This window comes from Lepidochelys olivacea (assembly GCF_965140295.1).
Source record: "Lepidochelys olivacea isolate rLepOli2 genome assembly, chromosome: 4".
Classification (NCBI taxonomy): domain Eukaryota; kingdom Metazoa; phylum Chordata; order Testudines; family Cheloniidae; genus Lepidochelys; species Lepidochelys olivacea.
Genome location: NC_140414.1, coordinates 98,448,971 through 98,470,334, shown reverse-complemented (window position 1 = coordinate 98,470,334; position 21,364 = coordinate 98,448,971). Strand labels below are relative to the sequence as shown.

The following is a 21,364-nucleotide window of genomic DNA, read 5'->3' as shown; positions in this document are numbered from 1 at the left end:
GACCGTGCTGCGCCTGAAGTGGCCAGCAGCAAGTCCGGCTCCTAGACGGAGGCACGCAAGTGGCTTTGCGTGACTCTCGCCCGCGGGCACCTCCCACCCTCCCCCCAGTTCCCATTGGCTGGAGTGCGGAGCCAGTGCTTGGGGTGGGGGCAGCAGACGGAGCCCCATAGCCCCCTGCTTAAAAGCTGGACCCGCTGCTGGCTGCTTCCGGGGCACAGCGAGGTGTCAAAACAGGTAGGGACTAGCCTGCCTTAGCTGGGCGGCACCGCCGACAGGACTTTTAACGTCCCAGTCAGTGGTGCTGACCAGAGAGACTTAGTGCCTGACATGCCGTGCGACCCAGTACTGGGTTGCGACCCGAAGTTTGAAAAACACTGTACCATGACAACTAAGTCCCTCTCAGAGTTGCTGCTTTCCAGGGTATAGTCTACATTCTTTGTTCCTAGATGGGATGACCTTTCATTTAGCAAGCAACCCAATCTTTGTGTCATCTGCAAACTTTATCAGCAATGATTTTATATCTTCCTACAGGTAATTGGTAAAAATACTGAATAGCACTGGACCAAGAATGGACTCCTGCTGTACTTAACTGGAAGCACCTTTGATGATTCCTCATTAATAATTACAATTTGAAATTTATTAGCCAGTTTTGTGAATTTCTGAACTGCAATTATGACAAAATATTTTTTGTTTTCTTATTAATACTATCAGACCTGAACATGCACTAGTATTTGCTACTGGAATTTAGAAATACTTACTGATGGATTTTTGGGGAGACCAGATTCTGGACCACACAGTGAGAGCACATTCATTAGCTTCTCTCTCGTTCTTCTCTGAAAATAAATAAATAAATAAATAAATCACATAGCATAATACTTATTAGAAATACAAAATCTTCCAGGCAGATTACAAGTGTAAAACATCTGATACTTATAAGCAGATATCTCAGATGTTGAGGTCTTAAGAAATATCTTTAAAGAAAAAAGATTTTCATTATGCCAATACAGTTATCATTGCAAAATAGTTAACTAATATTCAGTAACTGTTAAGACATACTGTTGATTCCAAATTATATTTCAAACACACACACTATATACATTACACTGTACTTTTTATTGAGACACATGGATTTTGCTGTATTTTCATATAATGTACCTGTGACAGCTGCGGCCTTTTCCAGCTGACAGGGACCAAGGCATTGGAATTGGACCCAGATGAAGTTGAAGAAGTGCTCCGAGTGACAGCAATGACTTTTGGCTTCCCATTTCTGCCAGCTGCACTGTGCTGATCACCATATTTATTCCCAATAATTGGGGTCTGCCAGATGAAAAATAAAATAAAATCAAAGAATCAGAAATACAGGGCTGGCAGTGACCACAAAAGGTCATCTAGTTCATCCCCCCTGAACTAAGGCAGGATTAAGTATACCTATTCCATCCCTGACATGTGTTTGTCTAACTTGTCTAAATGTTAGTTTCAAATTCAAATATTTATTAGTAAGACATTATTATCAATTTCAGAACTACTAGTAGTATTACACTAAAACTCAGTTTACTAATTTAATTTCGTAAGCAACAGCAGAACCTCATATGTGATTATACTAAGCACCCACACACCATAGGTGCAGCATGAGCCAGAATACGAAGAACATACCCATATTTTGCATGAAGTTGTATCTTGCATATTTGCTGCCCCCCACTCCTGTTTAAAAATATGTAAGCTTGACACAGGAAAGCCAATCTTTTTTCAAATCTCATCTTAAAATATATCTGGGCCAACACCAGAACACAGGATCTGAACTCTCTCAAGCTTTGGGAAGTTGGTTATGGCCTGTTAATGTACTCTTTTTTGCCCCCTTTTTTTAAACTGGCCCCAAACTCTACTATTGGCTTTATGACTAAATGAAGGATTTTGTGAAACAGTTTGTTTGAAATGCAAAATATGTAACAAGGTGTGTTTATAAAGTATAAAAACACATTTGGTCTAGTTTGACAACCTAGTGACTTCAGTGAGAAATGTACATGTAAAACTTGCACTCTACTCGTTAAACAGTCAGAGAAAATACATCAAATTCCACAAAAAAAAAAATCTGAGCTTGTTTAATGCAAAAATTACTGCCCATTTTACTGTTGATAACCACAGCCCAAAATGAAAATTCTAATGCACTAAAATTTGTGACCCGAACTCTGTCCCAGTTGGAATGTAATCTGAATCACAAAATAATTTATGTACAGCTGACATTTTTGGTTTGTATATATGCACCATATTATTTTCCACAGATAGCTGAAGCCCTTTTAGGTCAAAGTTGATGCTACTGGTAAGAAAGATGCAATCTTGACTGAAGTTTAGATAGGCTGCTTTATGACAAGACTGGAATACACTGGATAGGATTAAATTATTTTTGAGATAAAAATGGAATATACAATTCTTGGCAAATTATGATGATTAAGGGCTTGGCAGTGCAACCCTTATATTGGTGACCACTTTCTCATGTGAGTAGTCCCATTGACTTTAATGAGGCTACTCCAATGAGGAAGTGCTCAAAGAGGAAGGATTACACAAATTGAGCCCAAACAGGACCCAAAGTTCACTTTTCAGTAGTAGTCTAATTTAATTAAGTCTGACAAATAAACTACTTAGGAGTTTAATATTATTAAATCTTAAAAACTGGTTTGTATTTATTTTTTTTCTAATTACATCTTTCAAAACTCTTGCATTATAAACATGAGTAATAAGAGAATCTCAGATTGTAATATGATGTCATTATTACATTCCAATTATAGATAAGAATTACCTCTGATATATCAAAATGAAAATCTAAGGTCTTCCCAGGTAGTTCCTTGGAGACATTATTAAACATTTTTGTGAATGAGATTTCAGGAGAACCTATATCACCTCCATAAGATTTTGGAATATCATTAGGTACAACGAGACTTGCTGATCGAGACACCACCAGTTTCAAAATATTAAGGGCCTCCTTCCAGTATGGACTCTACCAGAAAATAAAATGTACACACATTACAAAATAGTTACTTCCAGTAAATGTAGCAATCTATAGCACACAGCAGACTTTGTTCATGATACTTTAGGTGGACAGGTGTTAATCACAGATTTTTCCGTTTTAAAACACGTACAGAAAAGCTCACCTCTTTCAATATCAATGTGTACCCTTTGTATATATAAGTCTGGAAGGCACAAAGCAAAATATGGCAAAATTTCAGCTGCCATGTTCACTCCAGGCAATGAATAGCATAAAACTGTCATTATACAGTGCATTAAGACATTACATGAAGGAATGTGCCTTGAAAGTGTCTGATGTATGTATGCATTGTGATAAACACAATTGTTAGAATGTGTTAGTCAGATATAAAAAAAAAAATTTGTGATAAAGAAATGAACTTTATATAGTGAAATAATACTTCCTAACATTTCTACAAACAACTTGTCCCAGTGTTCTGTATTCTAGATTAAGGCCTTATGGTCTGTAAGGGGCAGAGGATAGTAGGGATGGGGATATACCCTGCATTCTGCTTCCTCCTCAAGGAGAGAGACAATAAAGTGGAGATAACAGAGCATACAGGAAAGCAGGTAGTAGAGCAAGGAAAGTGAGAAAAGGAGACTTTGGAAGTAGCAGAAGGGGAGGCATTGGAGAAAAGGTGCATAAGGAGGGAATGGTAGCAGCATGAGGGTGTTCCACGGCTCTGCACATCCCATGAGGCTCGCTGCCTTCTCTCCTGATTAGCCTTGGAAAGGGTCATCTGGGCATCACCCAACTGCAAGCCTTAGGAGACGTGTTGGGGACCGTTATTAGACTGCAGATTAGAACAAACCCAAATAGAGTAGTTGGCCTCCTTTCAAGCCAAAATAGTATAATTGGGAAACTGACAATCTTATTTAGACTTCTCATTTGGTTGATGATCCAATTTTAGCTCACAAGGCTTGTGCATGTTTTGGGGAGTAGGACTTTGGTTGACACCTGAGGAATATTCTAAGACACCTGAGGGTGATGATTGAGGGCCCCAATGAGGATCCTAATGCCTATAGGATAGTGGTCTCCAACCTTTTTACACATAAGATCACTTTTTGAATTTAAGTGCAACTCAGAATCTACCCTGCCCTTTCCCCAAAGCCCCACCCTGCTCACTCCATCCCTCCCTCTCCCCAACCCTCACTCATTTTCACCGGGCTGGGGCTGTGGGTTGGGGTCCATGAGGGGGTATGGGCTCTAAGAGGGAGTTTGGGTGCAGGAAGGGATATGGGGGTGCTGAATGGGCTCCACGAATGGGCTCAGGGCTGGGGTGCAGGCTCCTGCCAGGCAGCACTTACCTCAGACAGCACCCAGTCAGTGATGCAGCGGGGCTAAGGCAGGCTCCCTGCCTACCCTTGCCCCATGCTGCTCCCGGAAGGGGCCAATGTGCCCCTGCGGGGGTATGTGGCTCCACACACTGCCCCTCTCTGCAGGCACCACTCCCGTAGCTCCCATTGGCCACAGCTCCCCGTTCCCAGCCAATGGGAGCTACAGAGGTCGTGCTTGCAGGCAGGAGTGCACAGAAACCCCTGCTCCTCCGTCCCACGGGGCTGCAAGGGCATGCTGGCTGTTTCCAGGAGCAGCGTGGTGCCAAGGCAGACAGGGAGCCTGCCTTACGGCAGCCCCGCTACACTACCAGACTTTTAGTGGCCTGAGATTGTGATCAACAGGGAGAGTCTCCAAGATCGACCAGTCAATCACAATCAACCGGTTGGTGACCAATAGGGGGTGGGGTTTGAGTACATCTCAGTAAACATCCTATTTACCCAGTTGGCGCTCTAACTCCTGTGTTCCTCTTAAAGTCTGCAGTAGTGGGTCTCACCCTCCTGGGGACCTCAGGAGATTTACAGGAAAGAAAGGAGCAAAGCTGCAATACATTGAAGGGGCTGATTTTTTTTTTTTTTGGTTCATTCTCCCACTTCCTGCAGACTCCACGAGGTTCCCAGGAAGAGATATCCTTGCTTCTACTTCTTAGATTGTATGCACGAGTAGGGTTCTCTTCCTGCGGACTTCAAAGTCAGAACAAGAAGAATGTCTCTACAAACTCACTGCTTTCCAAAATTTCATATTAGGTGTACTTTAAAACTAAGGAAATGCCACAGACAAAATCTTTATTAAGATGGAGACAAAGCTGCAGACAGATATCAGTTATTTAAATATATATCACCTTTCAAGAATGTATGAATTAGAAAACATTAGAAAGCAAGCAAATTAGGTGTTAAAGTTAGTGCTCTCATTAAGAAGTGCATCTCTTATTCAAACAACCACCACTGTTGTGTCTTTTTTAAGAATGACTTAATGCGGATATATTTAGATAAGGTTTAAGAGAGAAAAAGTAATTAATGTAAGGGTTATGACACTTGCCACAAATAATAGTTGCACCATAAAAGTATCCTTAAGGTATTTAATTAAAAAATTGTTTCTACGTGAATTTTTAGGTTAAAGCTGACATAATTATTTACTGGACAACTGATGTATTAGGTAGTTAGCTTTGTATGTTTGCAAATCTTGCAGACTGAAAACAGATGTAAGGGTGAAAAAGAACTCCAAAAAATATTATTTTACAACGGGGGTATCTATATGCAGAATGGGGATTATAATATTTGAATATCAATTTGCTTTTGTTTTCTCTGTACTTAAATCACAGCTATATTTACCAGCAATTTTAAGTACATACTGAAAGATTTTGTCAAGAAATTGTATTTTTTATTTTATAAAAAATTATTAATAGAGCAATATTGCAATTAACATGATAAAATATTTTTTAAAAACCTAAAAAAAATAGGTAATTCTGGATATTGGATAATACCCCTTTAAAAGAGACTACTGTCTAGGAAAGAGATTACAGAAGCTTTCTATATATTTAGTATGTGTGTGAATTTGAGAGTGAAGTTGGCCCTCTTCTATTATTTTTATTTATTTGTATTACTGTACCACATAGGAGCCCCTCTCATGGACCAGAACTCCGCCCGATTAGGCCGGGGCATAGCCACGAGTGGGCCTGGGTGGGCAATGGCCCACCCACTTAGCATCCAAGACAACCACCATCCTGCCAGGCTCTGTTCCGGCCCCAGTGCTTGCCCCGCTCTGCGTTGCAGTGGGCAATGGACACACTGGCCAGAGGGCCCCCAGGGGCCAAGGCGCACATCTGGGGAGTGAGTTCAGGGCGCAGGGGCTTGCCCCACTTAGCCTGCCCGGCACTGCAGCCGGGGAGCGTGGTTAGGGTACGGGGGCTTGCCCGCCCACAAGCCCCCGCATCCCAACTTCTCTTCCTGGCTGGAGCGCCTTACAAGTGGACAGAGTGGGACAAGCCCCACACCCCAACCCCGCTCCCCGGCTGGAGCACCGAGCATATAGGTGGAGCGGGACAAGCCACCGCACCCCAACCCACCTCCCCGGATGGAGTGCTGGGCAGGCAGGCTAAGCAGGGAAGCCCCTGCACCCTGACCCCACTCCCCAGATGCACGCATGGGCCCCCAGGGACCCCTGGCCAGCATGTCCATCGCCACTGCAAGGCCGGCTGGAGAGGGTGAGGGGAAGCAGCTCCGATCCCTCCTGCCCCTCCCTTGCCCCCCTCAATGCCCACCCACCCACCCAAAGTCAGGGCCCACCCAGGTGTCCCATCCTAGCTATGCCACTGTATTAGGCTCTGTACAAACCCAGAACAAAAAGATCATCCCTGTGCCAAGAAGTTTACAATCTAAATATAAGACAAGAGACTAGCTGGACACGGACAGATGGGGGGAGTACAAGGAAACAATGAGACAATATTAACCTGCATGTAAGGCAGTGGTCTCTGCCCATGAGTGAAATTACCCATTGTGAAAATTTGTGTAGGCATCAGAGTTTTGAGGAGGGATTTGAAGGTGACTAATGATGTGGCTGTGTAGAAGCACTTACCAAGTGTGTGGGGGCAGCATGGAAGAAAGCATGAAGGTATTTGTGCTTCTATATGAAAAGTAACCAAAACCACTGAAGCAGTTTCTATTGGAACAAACATTTTAAAATTATGTACTAAGGTAATATTGCCTTAGTCGTCCAAAGGATTGTATTGTGAATTGGTACTTGAAGTAAGGAAGCAGTTTGCTCAAATTTAAAAGTGCTCCAGGAAAGTGGCTCTATTTTCCTCTTCTTCCTTCTGCCATTTCAGAATTCAAGCAGCTTTACTGAAGTCTTTTTTCAAATCATCCAAAATTGTTAATTTCATTTTAAACAGCAAGTTCACAACCAAACAGCTGAACTAGATGGATTTTTGCCAAGATTGTTGCTTTATTTGTTCTAATGCTATTTTAAAAGCGATTCAGCAAAATTTTGAATAGATGATATATCTTCCTGCAGCTTTACTTTAACTATTTAGACTTCAGTGCAGGTTAAATTTAACAATATATACATAAAAAAGGTTTTATTCTTTAAATCAGTTTCAGACACCCCCCACATAAACAAAGCAGAAGCATCTACAAGCATTTTATATGGGGTCAGGCTGAAGCAGCCTTTGAAGTAATCAGGACAAGAGTACGAGAACACAACAGGAAGCATATGGGCTAAGTGCACTCTCTTTAATTGAATACTGATGGCCTTCAAAATAGTGAGCAGTTCCAGCTGGGAAGATGGTGGGGGGAGGAGAGGAGAGAAAGCGAAAACACATCAGAAGAAGCATATCAGCAGGGTGAGCTTTTATGTTGCTCAAAGTTTTAGGATTCTCCCTGACTGAAAAAGCTTCAGTCTTTGAAAATATATACACAGTTGCTAAACAACATTTAAAAATATGGCAATCTCTTTATCAACAGTATGTTTCACACCTTTGTAAAAATGATTTTTTCTTAAATAAAATAATAAATAAAAGTTACTTTTTAAAAGTTACTATTTTATAAGATAAACAATCACTCTCCAAATTGTAGTAATAACTGAACCTTTACTGGTAATGGATATCTGTTGGCCTTCAGTCTTATGGTGTGCCCAATGCTTGTGTACATCTCACTACAAATGTACGCAGTCTTGGGTAGTTCTTTACTAAATTTAATTATTAACAGTAGATTCTCACTGTAGAGTCCTGAGAAACTAGCCAATCCTACCATATCTAAAGCATCATAAAAATGTTTCTTTTCTTTTCCTTTTTCACTTCGTGTTATTGAAAAGAACAAATTCTACTCTGCCAAAGCATCCAGCTACGACTATGTACTTTTCTTTCATTACCACCAGCATTCCAACAGCTAATTTCTTCTTCACATAAATTACTAATTAAGATTATATTCAACAGAGATAAAAAAAAGTGTTCCTAAAGAAGTTAAAGGTGAAGAGAGCAGATGTCAGGCCAGCAAACTATGGTTACATTGATCATCCAGTTATGCCTAATGTCTCCTGACAAGAGGACAATAACTAAAGTGCATATCTATCATAACAAAATTTCCAGAGAATACTACTCTTCCTGGTTAATTACGATTAAGCCATTTTGTGGAACTACATTTCACAATAAAGTTGAGGGATAAAGAAAAAAAATCAGAACTTTGTAGATTGAAATGATTATACACTTCAGGCATTTTTGTGAAGTTTTTCTATAAAAAGCCAAAATTTCTTCCAGGGATTACATTTTCTATAAACTGTGTTGCAAATGTGAAACAATGAATTACCAGAGGCATAATTTTGTCATGGTTGCTATCATCTAAAGAAATGTACTTGAATTTCATGAAGCTGTACTTTAATGTGTCTGTGTCTGTGTCCAGCTGAGGAACATTAATATTGGTGCAAGTAGTTCAAATAAGCATTTAACTGTGAAGCTTCTCTTTGAAAACAAATATGCCTAAAGAAGGAATTTCTGCAGTATTTGGATGTAAACATATTCCCTTATTCACAAAATTGCACTCTAATAGCTGAAAGCTCATATTTTGTTATCACTATATACATAGAGGCCCAAACCTGTAAATAGATATTTGTGTAAATTTACTCTTGTAAGTAGTTCCATTAAAGTCAGTAAGTCTACTAATGTGAGTACAGTTAAATACATAGGCAAGTGTATACAGGTTTGGGTCCACTACTTATAAAACAAACACTACTGGATTTCACTTAGCGCTGTCATCTTAGTAAAGTCAAGTGACTATATTTTTCAATAATCTGCATTCAAAAATAGTGCTAAGTGCATCTGCATGAAATTTTTCTTGACTTCATAAATATACAATGTTTTCTGGTTATTTACATTTTCAGAATACATACCTGAACATATTTACCAATAACCTTTATGATCTCCAGATTAAACTGCTTCACTGGTGCTGCAGACAGGTCAATATGACTCAGAAGACTGTAAATGATTTGCAATAAAGATTGCTGCATACTGGATAACCCTTTCTCTAACAGCTAAAAATAAAATTGAAAAAGTTCATTTTAATCAGGTTGCTTGATGGCAGCACACAGTACAAAGGTCATAATATAATAATAAATGCTAGCTAACTTTGATACAGATTTCCTTTTTCCCTTTTATATTTATGTGGTAAATTAAAGATTTATTTCAAAACTTCAAGATCTGGCTTGGAAAAGAGAATACAGCAGAGTACAATAGAACAGTATGTTCTAATCCAGTATTTTTCTTCTGTATTCACATCTTTCATTCATTAAGTAATATAATTTTGGTGATACTTTAAATGTTAGCACAGGCCTAAAGGACCTACAAGCAAAATATTTCAGACTAAATAAAACAACTCTTCTAAATCCCAAAGCTCCCTGAATTTATATGTATGTTTCTTTAACAATACTGTACAAGAACAGGAAAAACTGCAAATAATGTTATATACAGGACTTTTGATCTATAAGGCTTACAGAAGTTTGATCCATACAATTGCTATGGTCTTTATCAATAAAATATTCACAAAAACTCAAAGATTCATACAGGGGAAAATAAAAATCAAGAGATACTGGGGTTGTCAGTTTTAAGCAATGCATTTTAAGGGCCAGTTCTGGTAAGCTCTCCATGCAGAGCACTTACATTAGAGGCAGTTCTGCACATGGAGGGCTTGCAGAACTATTCACTAAATTTTGTGTGCTCAAAACAATTAGAAAAATATGCCACACAATATTTACTTCTTTACTCTCTTATTAAAATTTATTTTCTACTGAGAGCAACTTTAAATTACAGCTTAATGTGGATCAGAAAATTTCTTTTAATATATATTCTAAATATATTTCTTTAAAACCGAAATATATGTACTTTATCGAGACTTTGATAGGAATGAAAAAGAAGCAAAAGCAGCTCTGTGCCAGTAACTGATGTAAAGGGACAGAACTTAAGATTTATTGCAAAATATTACTGCCATAAAAAAATGGACCTGCCATTGGCGGGACGACCATTTCAATTTAAAAATTCAGATTCACTACTCAAAAATGGTTTTAGCCACCCTCTCCCCTCCAAATCCTACTATCTTTTAATATCACTTTTATTCCATAGAAGACTTTCTAAATATATTTTAAAAATTTTCAGGTGTGAAAAATAAAAAATGTGTCATCAATAAAGGCATGGTTTAAATCAGGCTGTCGAAATGAAATACATTTTCAGTAAAATTTACCTCTGCAAGATAAGTTACAAGGTTAAATGTGGTATCTGAGAAGGAGTCATGCAAATATCTACACACTACGTTAATCCAGTTAGAACAGTCTCTGGAATAACTGTGTGTACTGTATAAACTCATCATATGCGCCAAATTGGCAAGGGTTGGTGACTTCTCCTCTGTACAAACCTACAAAACAAAAAAAGACATTAATTTCCTTCACCCACTAAATTATTGAGTATATGGAATGTGTAATACTCTTCTCAAGTTTTAGGATTTATTTTTCAGTAACAGCGAGGACAAAGTAACCACAAGAACATCTATATTTTACAAAGTCAGGCTCAAGAATTTGAATTTACTGTAAAAATAATATAGAAAACTGATGAAGATTTAAAATTACTATTCAATATAAAAAAATGTGCAGAGTATTTACACTGTTAAAATAACATAACCACCTAGGGCTAGAGTCATGCCTTTGGGGGTAGCTGTACTGGAGGGGGTTTCACTAAGAGAGGGCAGCTGTAAAATCTGATCAATGAAGGCTGACTGGGAGGGGGTACATCTCCTGGCAGGCCTGGCTCTGTCCCCGCCTAGGCTGCACCTACTTTTCCACTCCACGCCATCCATACTTCTGGAGCTCTACAGCTTAGTTACAGGTTCCCTAGCAATGTGACAGGCACTCTGAGTGGCTTGCACCACGGCATCCATGCTTCAAGTTAAGTCTGTTTTAAACCAGGGAAGTCCGGACAGAAAAACTGGCACATGATGTTCCTACCGGTAACCGTTAAACTTTTTTACTGGTGGATAGTTCTCTGAAAACATCCACTCAATGTGCAGCTGCAGTCAAAAAAGCGAACAGACTGTCGGGAATCATTAAGAAAGGGATAGATAATGAGACAGAAAATATCATATTGCCTCTATATAAATCTATGGTACGCCCACATCTTAAATATTGCGTGCAGATGTGGTCACCCCATCTCAAAAAAAGATATATTGGACTTGGAAAAGGTTCAGAAAAGGGCAACAAAAATGATTAGGGGTATGGAACGGCTGCCATATGAGGAGAGATTAATAAGACTGGGACTTGTCAGCTTGGAAAAGATGACTAAGGGGGGAGTATCATAGAGGTCTATAAAATCATGACTGGTGTGGAGAAAGTAAATAAGGAAGTGTTATTTACTTCTTCTCATAACACAAGAGCTACGGGCCACCAAATGAAATTAATAGGCAGCAGGTTTAAAACAAACAAAAAAGTATTTTTTCACACAACGCACAGTCAACCATGCTGATGATGCTCGTTAAAAAAATAATGCATTAATTAAATTTGTGACTGAACTCCTTGGGGGAGAATTGTATGTCTCCTACTCCGTTTTACTTGCATTCTGCCATATATTTCATGTTATAGCAGTCTCGGATGATGACCCAGCACATGTTGTTCGTTTTAAGAACACTTTCACTGCAGATTTGACGAAACACAAAGAAGGTACCAATATGAGATTTCTAAAGATAGCTACATCACTCGACCCAAGGTTTTAGAATCCAAAGTGCCTTCCAAAATCTGAGAGGAACAATGTATAGAGCATGCTTTCAGAAGTCTTAAAAGAGCAACACTCCGATGTGGAAACTACAGAACCTGAACCAACAAAAAAGAAAATCAACCTTTCTGCTGGTGGCATCTGACTCGGATAATGAAAATGAACATTCTTTGGTCCGCACTGCTTTGGATGGTTATCAAGCAGAACCTGTTATCAACATGGACACATGTTGTCTGGAACAGCAGCCGAAGCATGAAGGGGCATACAAAATGTTTAGCATAACTGGTATGTAAATACATGGCAATGCCGGCTACAAAAGTGCCGTGTGAACGTCTGTTTTCACTTTCAGGTGACGTTGTAAATAAGAAGCGGGCAGCATTATCTCCCGTAAATGTAAATGGACTTGTTTGTCTTTGCGATTGGCTGAAGAAGTAGTACTGAGTGGACTTGTACACTCTGAAGTTTTACATTTTTTTGTTGTTGCTACATAACTGCATTCAAAAACAAAATCTACATTTGTAAGTTGGACTTACATGATAAAGAGATTGCACTACAGTACTTGTATAAGGTGAATTGAAAAATACTATTTATTTTGTTTGCCATTTTTACAGGGCAAATATTTATAATAAAAATAATATAAAGTGAGCACTGTACACTTTGTATACTGTGTTGTAATTAAAAATCAATATTTTTTAAAATGGAGAAAAAATCCAAAAATATTTAATACATTTCAATTGGTATTCTATTGTATAACAGTGCGATAAAAAGTGCGATTAATCATGATTAATTTTTTTAACAATTAATTTTTTGAGTTAATTGCGTGAGTTAACTGCAATTAATCAACAGCCCTACTAATAAAAGTTCATATGTATTTTAACTGCCTTAAATGAAATAAGCGTTTGTCCTTTTTGAAAAAAAGTTAATTACATTGCTCACTGCTGATCTTCATTTAATCTTCCCCTCCCATCAGTTCTCTTTCTCTATCCTCCTGCTCTTCTGCATATACTTTGCTGTTGCCTGCACCCTTCTCCTCCTCTCCCTTGAACATGCCCTAACACCTAGTCCTTTATTCTATCTGTTCCCCTGGACATATATCTAGCTGTCTTGTTCCCTTCTTCTCGGGACATTCCCCTCCCTCTGGTAACTGGCAGCTCCATTCACACTATGGATCCTGTGCCTGAGGGCAGTTTTGTTCCTCTCCTGCTCTTATAACAATACCACTACCTAGCTCTTACATAGCACTTTACAAAATGAGGTCAGTATGATTATCCCCATTTTACAGATGGGGTAACTGAGACAGATTCTGGAATAGAACTCAAGTCTCAATCCAGTGTTCTATTCAGTAGGTCACACTGCCTGCCCTATTGTATAGCTGCCATCTTATTTCCATTTCCATGCTCTTCTTTCCAATGAAGTGCTCTGGGGACCACCAATAGACCATGGATTCATTTGGGAACTGCTGGTGCATATTTTACCCCACTTTCATAAAGAATACAATTTAAAAAGTCATTTAAATCAATTTTCCACAAGATAATCATTGTTTTCAAGTAACAAAAACTGTACATTACTTGTTTTTCCAAAACACACCAGTCTCAAAGGTAAGGACCATTTCCTTACTAGAATTAAACTGTGAAATACACTTGAAAATTAAAAATTATAAATGTGATTTAAAGAAATTAAGTTCACTAGCTGTGACAACCATCTCTTTTTTTTTAATTTAAAAAAAAAAAAAAAAAGAGTCTTTTGCAACACTAGCAACAGGAAGAATTGCTTCTTACCTTCCCAATTTATAGGTTGAGCCTAATGGCTACTCTGATCCTATAGAGGAGTACTTAGAGCCTGATCCAAAGACCACTGATTTCAGTGTAGATACTCCCCCTGACTTCACAGAACTTTAGATAAGGCCCTTAGAGAACAATTACTTCTCATTAACACAATTATTATAGATAGGTCTTAGACATGGAAGAAGAAAATTTACTGGAAAAGCAGCATTGTACTACTTTAGAGAGATAATTGGTATGAAAGGTACATCTCTATTTTGGCTGTAAAAGTGAAAGTCTAAGTTGTGAATAATTCCCTGAATGTTATTTTAAAAATATTTACATACCTTCGCTATCCTGTCTGCTGTTTCTTTACAGAACTGAGTTGGGTTATCAAAATGTTGGATTAGATGAGGCAGTAAGCACAAGATGTTAAGAGGAAATCCTGCAGACAAACAAATGGTGCTGAAGTTATGTGAGCACACAACGAACTTTTAGTATTTTAAAAATAAGATCTCTGTAACCAAAACTGCTTTATTATTTAAGATGGAAGTAGAATGATCACCTAATCAGTTAAACAAAATTACTAAGTAACCTGCTCTTATTCAGCACAATGGCAAGCTCTTAAGAGAATATGCAAAGGTTTAGAACAGCACTAAACCAAGGCCACTATGACTAAATGGTTTCAGAAGGAAAAAACTGATATATGTTCTTACTTACTTTGGAAACAAATTTACTATAATGTAATATACAATTCCAATCTTCCAGTAGGTTTCCTCAAAGAAACTCTTTGCACCGGGTCTCTAGACAAATGATCATAATCTACACTGTACCTAGTGTAACAATGCTGAGGCCCACGGGATTTACTTTTGCTCTTCACTGACAATGTATATCACTACTGATTTTAATACCAAAGATTAATTTATTTTTCAGTTAACCTACTACCAAATTCAATATGGTTACATATAACTTCATTAAAGATACCTGCTAATTGGGAGGGATCAACCAATGTATGTTTGGAGACCGTGATGAGTTTACTGAGGAGGTGAACAGTCATTTCCTGTGTAGACACTGAGGTAAAGCCCTTAAGGAAGAGCTGCTGAAGACCTGGAAAGTTATTCCATTTCAGTTTACTCTGCACCTTTTCTATCTTCTCCCGACTCTCTGATTTATCAAGAGACAAGTGAATAAGCAGTTTGTTGAGCAGCCTGAGAGCCAGGAGGTATTCATATTCATAATCCGATTCTAGCAAGGATGCTGCAATCCAAAATATGGTGGCCATCAGGTTGATGGGATCAGTAGTGGGCTGCACATCATGCATTCCTCCCTCTCTCAGAGAGGAGAGGCTTCTAGTCCTTGCTAAGCTTCCACCATGGTTTATTCTTCCATCCATTATATCCAGTGTGTTGCTCCGTCGACGGTCACCTCTCCGGTCACCAATTAAACTCAGTCTCAAAGAGTTACTCCTTGCATTGCTGTAATATCCCAAACAATTGCCACTACTAATAGGACTTGTGCTTAGATTTATCTGTCCAGTGCTTTTTCTGTTAGCTGCGTACTTGTTTCCCATTACAGGATCATAATATGAGGTTCTAAAATAAAAGCAATGAAATATATTATTGCATGTAAAACATCAGACCTTCAATAATGTGCATCCTAAAAAATAAGGGCTCCAAAAAATCAATCCTCCAGCACACGCAGAGTATATTTTATTATCAGTGAGTAGGTCTCCGGAAACACTTATATCATAATGAAGTTCTTGGAGAGAGGGAGACTGCCTTATTACTTCAACACCATAGCTAGGGAAGAAATGTTTTCCAGACATAAGAAATTACCAAGATAAGAGAGCCAACCAGGGATCTAGTACAATTAGACATATTGGTCAAAACTTGAAAAATGTCAGCTAGGAATGAAGATTTGGAATTCTCATCTATTTTCTTACAGATGAGGAAAGGGAGGGAATTAAGAAATGAGGTTATTTACATGTCCTTATATTTCTCTTAAGGTAGCATCCTAGACAGATCCATATCTTCAATGCCTTTCATACTGAGACTCAGGAGCATTTACGAAAGATATCAACATTTTCTGGAACCCATTTTATGTGGATATACAGTATAAATGCCACATTGTAATCAATAACCTTCGAACTAAGCCTAAATTTATACAGAGGAACCCCAATAACCTATTTAATCTTTTGAGTAATAGAGGGGCATGTGAGTATGGATTATTTTTTCAGTTTATAAAACACATCTCTCAACACTAGTAGGCATATATATTAGATCCTAGAATACATCTCATTGCTCAAAAACACCTCCTTATACCACCCCAGAAATTCAACCCCTTGTAGTACAGGCCTTAAGTCCAAAACCCGAGTGAAAAGACATGGGTAGCAAATGCCCCAAAATTGAATAAACTTTTGAGCTTCGCCAGACCAGTGGGGAAAGCAAATTCCAGTCGGGGCCCTCCAAGGACAATGCCTTACCATCAGCTCCTAAAGTCTGGGACTTCGAGCCTGAACCTGTGAAGTACTGAACACCCTCAACTCCCATTATGGCCAGTGTTCAATGGTGAGAAATACTGTATATTTGCCAGGATTAAACACAAACAGAAGCAGTTTCTAAGCCTTTATCCAAGACCCTGACTACCTAGGGCTAACTCTTTGAATTGTACCCAGAAGCCAAATGGAAGTTAACACTGGCTACAGATCATATTTCATGCATCAAGTATCTCAAAGTATATCGGTAGCTGCATTCTGCACTAGATGAAGTTTCCAAGTTCTATTCAAGTGTACACATTTCAGTAATCCAATCTTGATATGAAAAAAAGCATGAATAACTGGCAAGAGCCTTATGTGAAAGTAACATTTGTAGCATAATATATAATTATGCTTGGCCAGGCTCATTTTCCTTTTAATACAGCAAGTCCTTGGGGGCAAAGGGAACCATAATATTTACAATGTAATTTTTCAAGTCTGCTCTCAGACACAAGATGAGAACATTTTGAAAGTTTGACACAGAATGGGGAAGAAAAATTACAGACCTTTATTTACACTTTATAATAAAAAGCAACAAATTTGGAATGCCGAGTAGGCAGCTCTAAATGTGGTCTAGTATCTGCTGCAGTTGAAGGAATTTGGTTTACAAATTATTGTAATCCTAATTAATATAAATAATAACTACCATGATATAGCAATTTTCATCCAGAGATCTTATAGCACTTAAAAAAATTTAGTATCACTACTTACATTTTACAGATGGGGAAACTGAGGCACAGAGTGCTTATGTGACAACCACAGTCAGATAGGGTCTGATCCTAAAAGATGGTGAGTGCGCTCATTTCCACGAAAGTTAATCAGAACTGAAGGCACTCAATGGTTCACAGAATTGAGGTCCAATAGTTCAGCAGCACGGATGTGAACAAAACCCAGATCTAACAAATTTGATTTACAAATTCTCCCCTTCTTAATTGAGAAAAACACACTGATTTAGAAGTGCCTAATTTGCTCTATCACCTAGCAATAGAAAAAGTAATGAGTAACTGACATCAGTTTCAGGAAATTTGACTAAGAGCCCAAAGATATGAACATTTGAAAACAGCATGCTGTCCTTGTATTAAGTCTAAATTGAAATGATGGCAGAAACGTTTTTGATTATGAGTAATAAACAACTAATAGTTCCCATGAATACTGTACTTTGACTAGTATAAGTACTTACTGAGAAAGTGCAGATATAAGATCATAATGCTTCATGGTTTCAGCCAATGTATCAATGGCAGATTCTAGAGTCAGAAGTAGCTCTATGACAAAACCCTGAAAAAGGTCCAAGGTTATTATATGTTATAGTATGTACAACAGTGCAGATTGCGTAGGACCTCTTGATTGTGATATACAAATAGAACAAACAATGTTAGGGACTGATTCATAACTTTCTGATCTAATTTCATCATGATCCTAATGAGGCACGACTCAAATTAATGGTGCAAATTCAATATAAAACAAAGAACAGTATACAATTTAATTTTAAACTAGTTAATGACACAATCAAAATTTATTTGTGTTATATTCTCTGGTCCAATACTTCTCACAAGATAACTATCAAGTTCCATTATTCCACTGGGTGTATTTATACTTTATGACTTAGTCCCTCTTTTTGTGGTTTGAATAGGATAGTCAATTTCTTTTGCAAGGAGTGACATAGGATAAACTGTAAAGATACAATATATTGCTGATAAATCTAAATATCGGTACACACTAAAATTGTTGTTTCTTCTTTAATATTATATTGTTTTATTTTAAAATACTTGAGGCATATTTTGAATTATAAAAAGTATGGGTGCTGCCAGGAAGCCGATTACTTCACCTCAGACATCTAGTTCAGAGTGCAGAGTCTCTGAAAGTAAATGTTTGGAAACTACAGGGTTGCTTTTGAAAACAAAGTGCTCAGCATAACCACGAATTATTTTTGTTTTGTTCTTCAAAAGTGAAAATTCAAAGTGTTACAGAAGTTAAATCCGATTCCAGTCACATCACTTTTAATACCCCTTTCTTCTTCATTTAAGGAGAAAATGCAGCTAAGCCCATCATACTGCTTTTATCTTTTATTATGGTATTAAAAATACAATTAAAATATTGTTTAATAAAATGGGAAAATTGTAAGTGAGATGGCTGCAGGGGAGAGAAAATAAGAAAATATGCGAATACCTGTGCTTCTTCTCCTGCATCTCCTACAGTTTCTACAAGCCTGGAGAGAATGTCAGAAAGCGTAGATGCAGAAAGAGGCTGCTTCAGAGCCCTGAAAATCTGAAACGATCTCCCAGCATAGTGTCGAGAGGAGCAAGAAAGTGCAGTTTGCAAAGCAACTTCACTAAGATGGTGCTCCAACTGAAATCCTGCTACGAAAGCAAATGTATGTCCAAGTAACACAGCAGATTTAAAAAAAGAAAAGAAAGTTGTAATTATTACATACATTACCAGTGTTATTGCACACTTCTTTTTTCTACTGACAAGATTATTATAGCCACCTCTGTGTTGGCTTCTAAGTTAGTTTTATCTACTACTTCTTCTCCCTCACCCCCTTTGCTAAATTGGAATCCCTCATAAAGATCCATCCAATCACGTAACAGCTTTCCCAAAAACTTAAACAGAAGTATTAAATATTAAATTAGACAGATGGAAAGAAAGACACAAGATTTAAACAATAAATATCTGCAGTAAGCTTGTAATATACATTTTCTCTCTCTCCAAGCACACGTTATGTTGACATATCCAAGTCTGAACACAGTTATGAACTGTGTCACATAAAAGTGCAACACCTACTGGGTGAAAGCAGAAGCCTGGAAATCTATGTATATTTTCTTAAAGAGACGTTCTTATTTATTTCACAAAGATTTTTATCTTATTAAAATTCTACAATGTATTAACTCTTTTCTAACATACCTGAACTTGACTGCTTAAACACAGACACCACATGTTTTAGAAACACAGTTAACTGCTCAGCACTCTTTATACTAGGGTTCTTGGCTGAAACATCCTCATGATTCCAAAGTGGCCCTCTTTTCCTAGAAATATAAAACCCAACATATAACATAGCATAGCATAAAAGTATAAAACATTTTTATATTTATCTATTTTATATTGATCTCTATTATCATTATCTATTTATACAGTGCTTTTCACCTAGAAGAATTCCAGAAGACTTTATCAACTACATACAGTATACTGAAACAGATTTCTCAGGAATGAAATATGGCAGCTGTTAAAAAACGTGCAGCAATATTATATAGCAATTAAAACAAAAAACAAAGCAACATATTCAATCCAATTGAAACTGCAGGAGGAATTTAGGGAGGGGGGAATGTGTAGTTACCCTAATGGCAAGTGATTCTAACTTACGCTACACATTTGCAAAAATACCACAACCCAACACCACATTATTGTAAAGTTCTAGGGCTGTGTAAAAACTCTTTTTTAGTTTCCACAGTTTCTGCAAACCAAAATCTAGTTTTTGACCACTAAGTTCTATTTAGAGTTTCAGGTTTATATGTTCAGCCCTGCAAATCTGTGGATATCTGCTTTATACCCATGGATCATTTTTGCAGATTGCAGATCGGATGCGGATACAAATTTTGTATCCTCTCGGCTCTATTTATATGACTCTGAAAGCACTAAACAAATTATCATATGAAAATAGGAACCCTTTGAAAGTTGCCAGTTTTAGAACTAAACTTTGCCACCAATTCCTACTTCCCCAGTCAACACACAAGCCCTCTCTTTCTCCAGGCCACCTTGAAGATCCATACAAACCCAGGTCCCACAACAGCCTTCAAGACCCTCTCTGATCAGACCTTTAAGTATCTTCTACAGGGAAGGATATGGGACTCTATTAAGCATGTAGCATATTCTGCAGCCCACCAAATCCCAGAATGTGATTCAATTGTCTTTAAAGGAAGCAGTTGTGAGACTGGAGTTGCTGAAGAGAGGAAAGGGTTTGAAACCCTGAAAAGCTTTCCCTGGGGAAGGGGATCCCCAGATCAGTGGGGAATTCACCAATCAATAGCCTTTTGAAGTCTCAGGAGGAGAGATGGCCAATCAACTGCCCTTAGGATGTAGAGAAAGTAGAATGGTTTGAAGGCTATTATATATACAAATAACACGCACATAACAAGAGAGTATTTAAGATCAAATTTAAGATCTTATTGATGATAAACAGAAGAGAAAAATAGTCAACTTCATGCCAAATAATATGCCATTTTGCCATATTTCCATACACCTTGACCATGGTTGATCTTGAAGTGTTACCTCGAGGTAATAAATTCCATGAGTGTTTTCACTTTTTCATCCTGCTCTACTGGAATGTCAACTTCATTGAGGATGGTGGTGTGCAGATGAGAAATGGCAGCGCTGGTATTTCCTAAACTGATGCTAGAAGAGGTAGAACTTGAACTAAGCCCTGAGTCTGTCATTGGGGAGGGCTGGTAATCAGGTATAAAATCATTAACACCTGCTGAAAGAAAAACAACTATGATTATATTATAGTTTGGCATTTTCACATCAGACTTCAAAAAATGTATTAGTATGATACACTGGTTCTCAAAAGATGCACTTTGATTAGGATAATTAAAATATTTTCAAACTGAATATACAGGATGCTCCTTTTCACCTTCTAGGCCATCAAAATAGTATCTGTTTGCAATGCCAACACTGAAAACATAAATTTTAAAACAATGTCATATGAATTACCCATTTTATGAGATAGGTTTCAAAAGAGTTTTCAGTATTTTACCAGTAAAGCCCTGATCTTGCAAACACATATATGCTAACTTTATGCATGCAAGGAGACTCAGTGAAGTCAACAGGCATGCCTAAGGTTAAGCACATGTATAAATTCTTGCATAATTGGGGCCTAAATAAATAATAACGAATAACCCATCCATAACTACAATCATAGTAATGACTTCATTTTTATATTAGTATTCTGGTGAAGTGACAACCCATCAGTCCCTGTACTTGTA

At 37.9% G+C, this 21,364-nt stretch overlaps 1 protein-coding gene across 1 annotated transcript in view; it reads right to left on the bottom strand.

Moving 5' to 3' along the window:
* FRYL (FRY like transcription coactivator) overlaps positions 1 to 21,364 on the bottom strand; it is a 416,688-nt gene that overhangs the window by 73,191 nt on the left and 322,133 nt on the right. The window contains exons 42-52 of the mRNA XM_084625954.1: positions 20,652 to 20,856; positions 19,290 to 19,411; positions 18,555 to 18,745; positions 17,569 to 17,663; positions 14,840 to 15,447; positions 14,203 to 14,300; positions 10,579 to 10,749; positions 9,236 to 9,376; positions 2,795 to 2,992; positions 1,156 to 1,317; positions 759 to 833 (exon numbers count right to left, since the gene is read on the bottom strand). Of these exons, the coding sequence (XP_084482080.1) occupies positions 759 to 833; positions 1,156 to 1,317; positions 2,795 to 2,992; positions 9,236 to 9,376; positions 10,579 to 10,749; positions 14,203 to 14,300; positions 14,840 to 15,447; positions 17,569 to 17,663; positions 18,555 to 18,745; positions 19,290 to 19,411; positions 20,652 to 20,856 (2,066 nt within the window). The remainder of the gene's footprint in view (positions 1 to 758; positions 834 to 1,155; positions 1,318 to 2,794; positions 2,993 to 9,235; positions 9,377 to 10,578; positions 10,750 to 14,202; positions 14,301 to 14,839; positions 15,448 to 17,568; positions 17,664 to 18,554; positions 18,746 to 19,289; positions 19,412 to 20,651; positions 20,857 to 21,364) is intronic.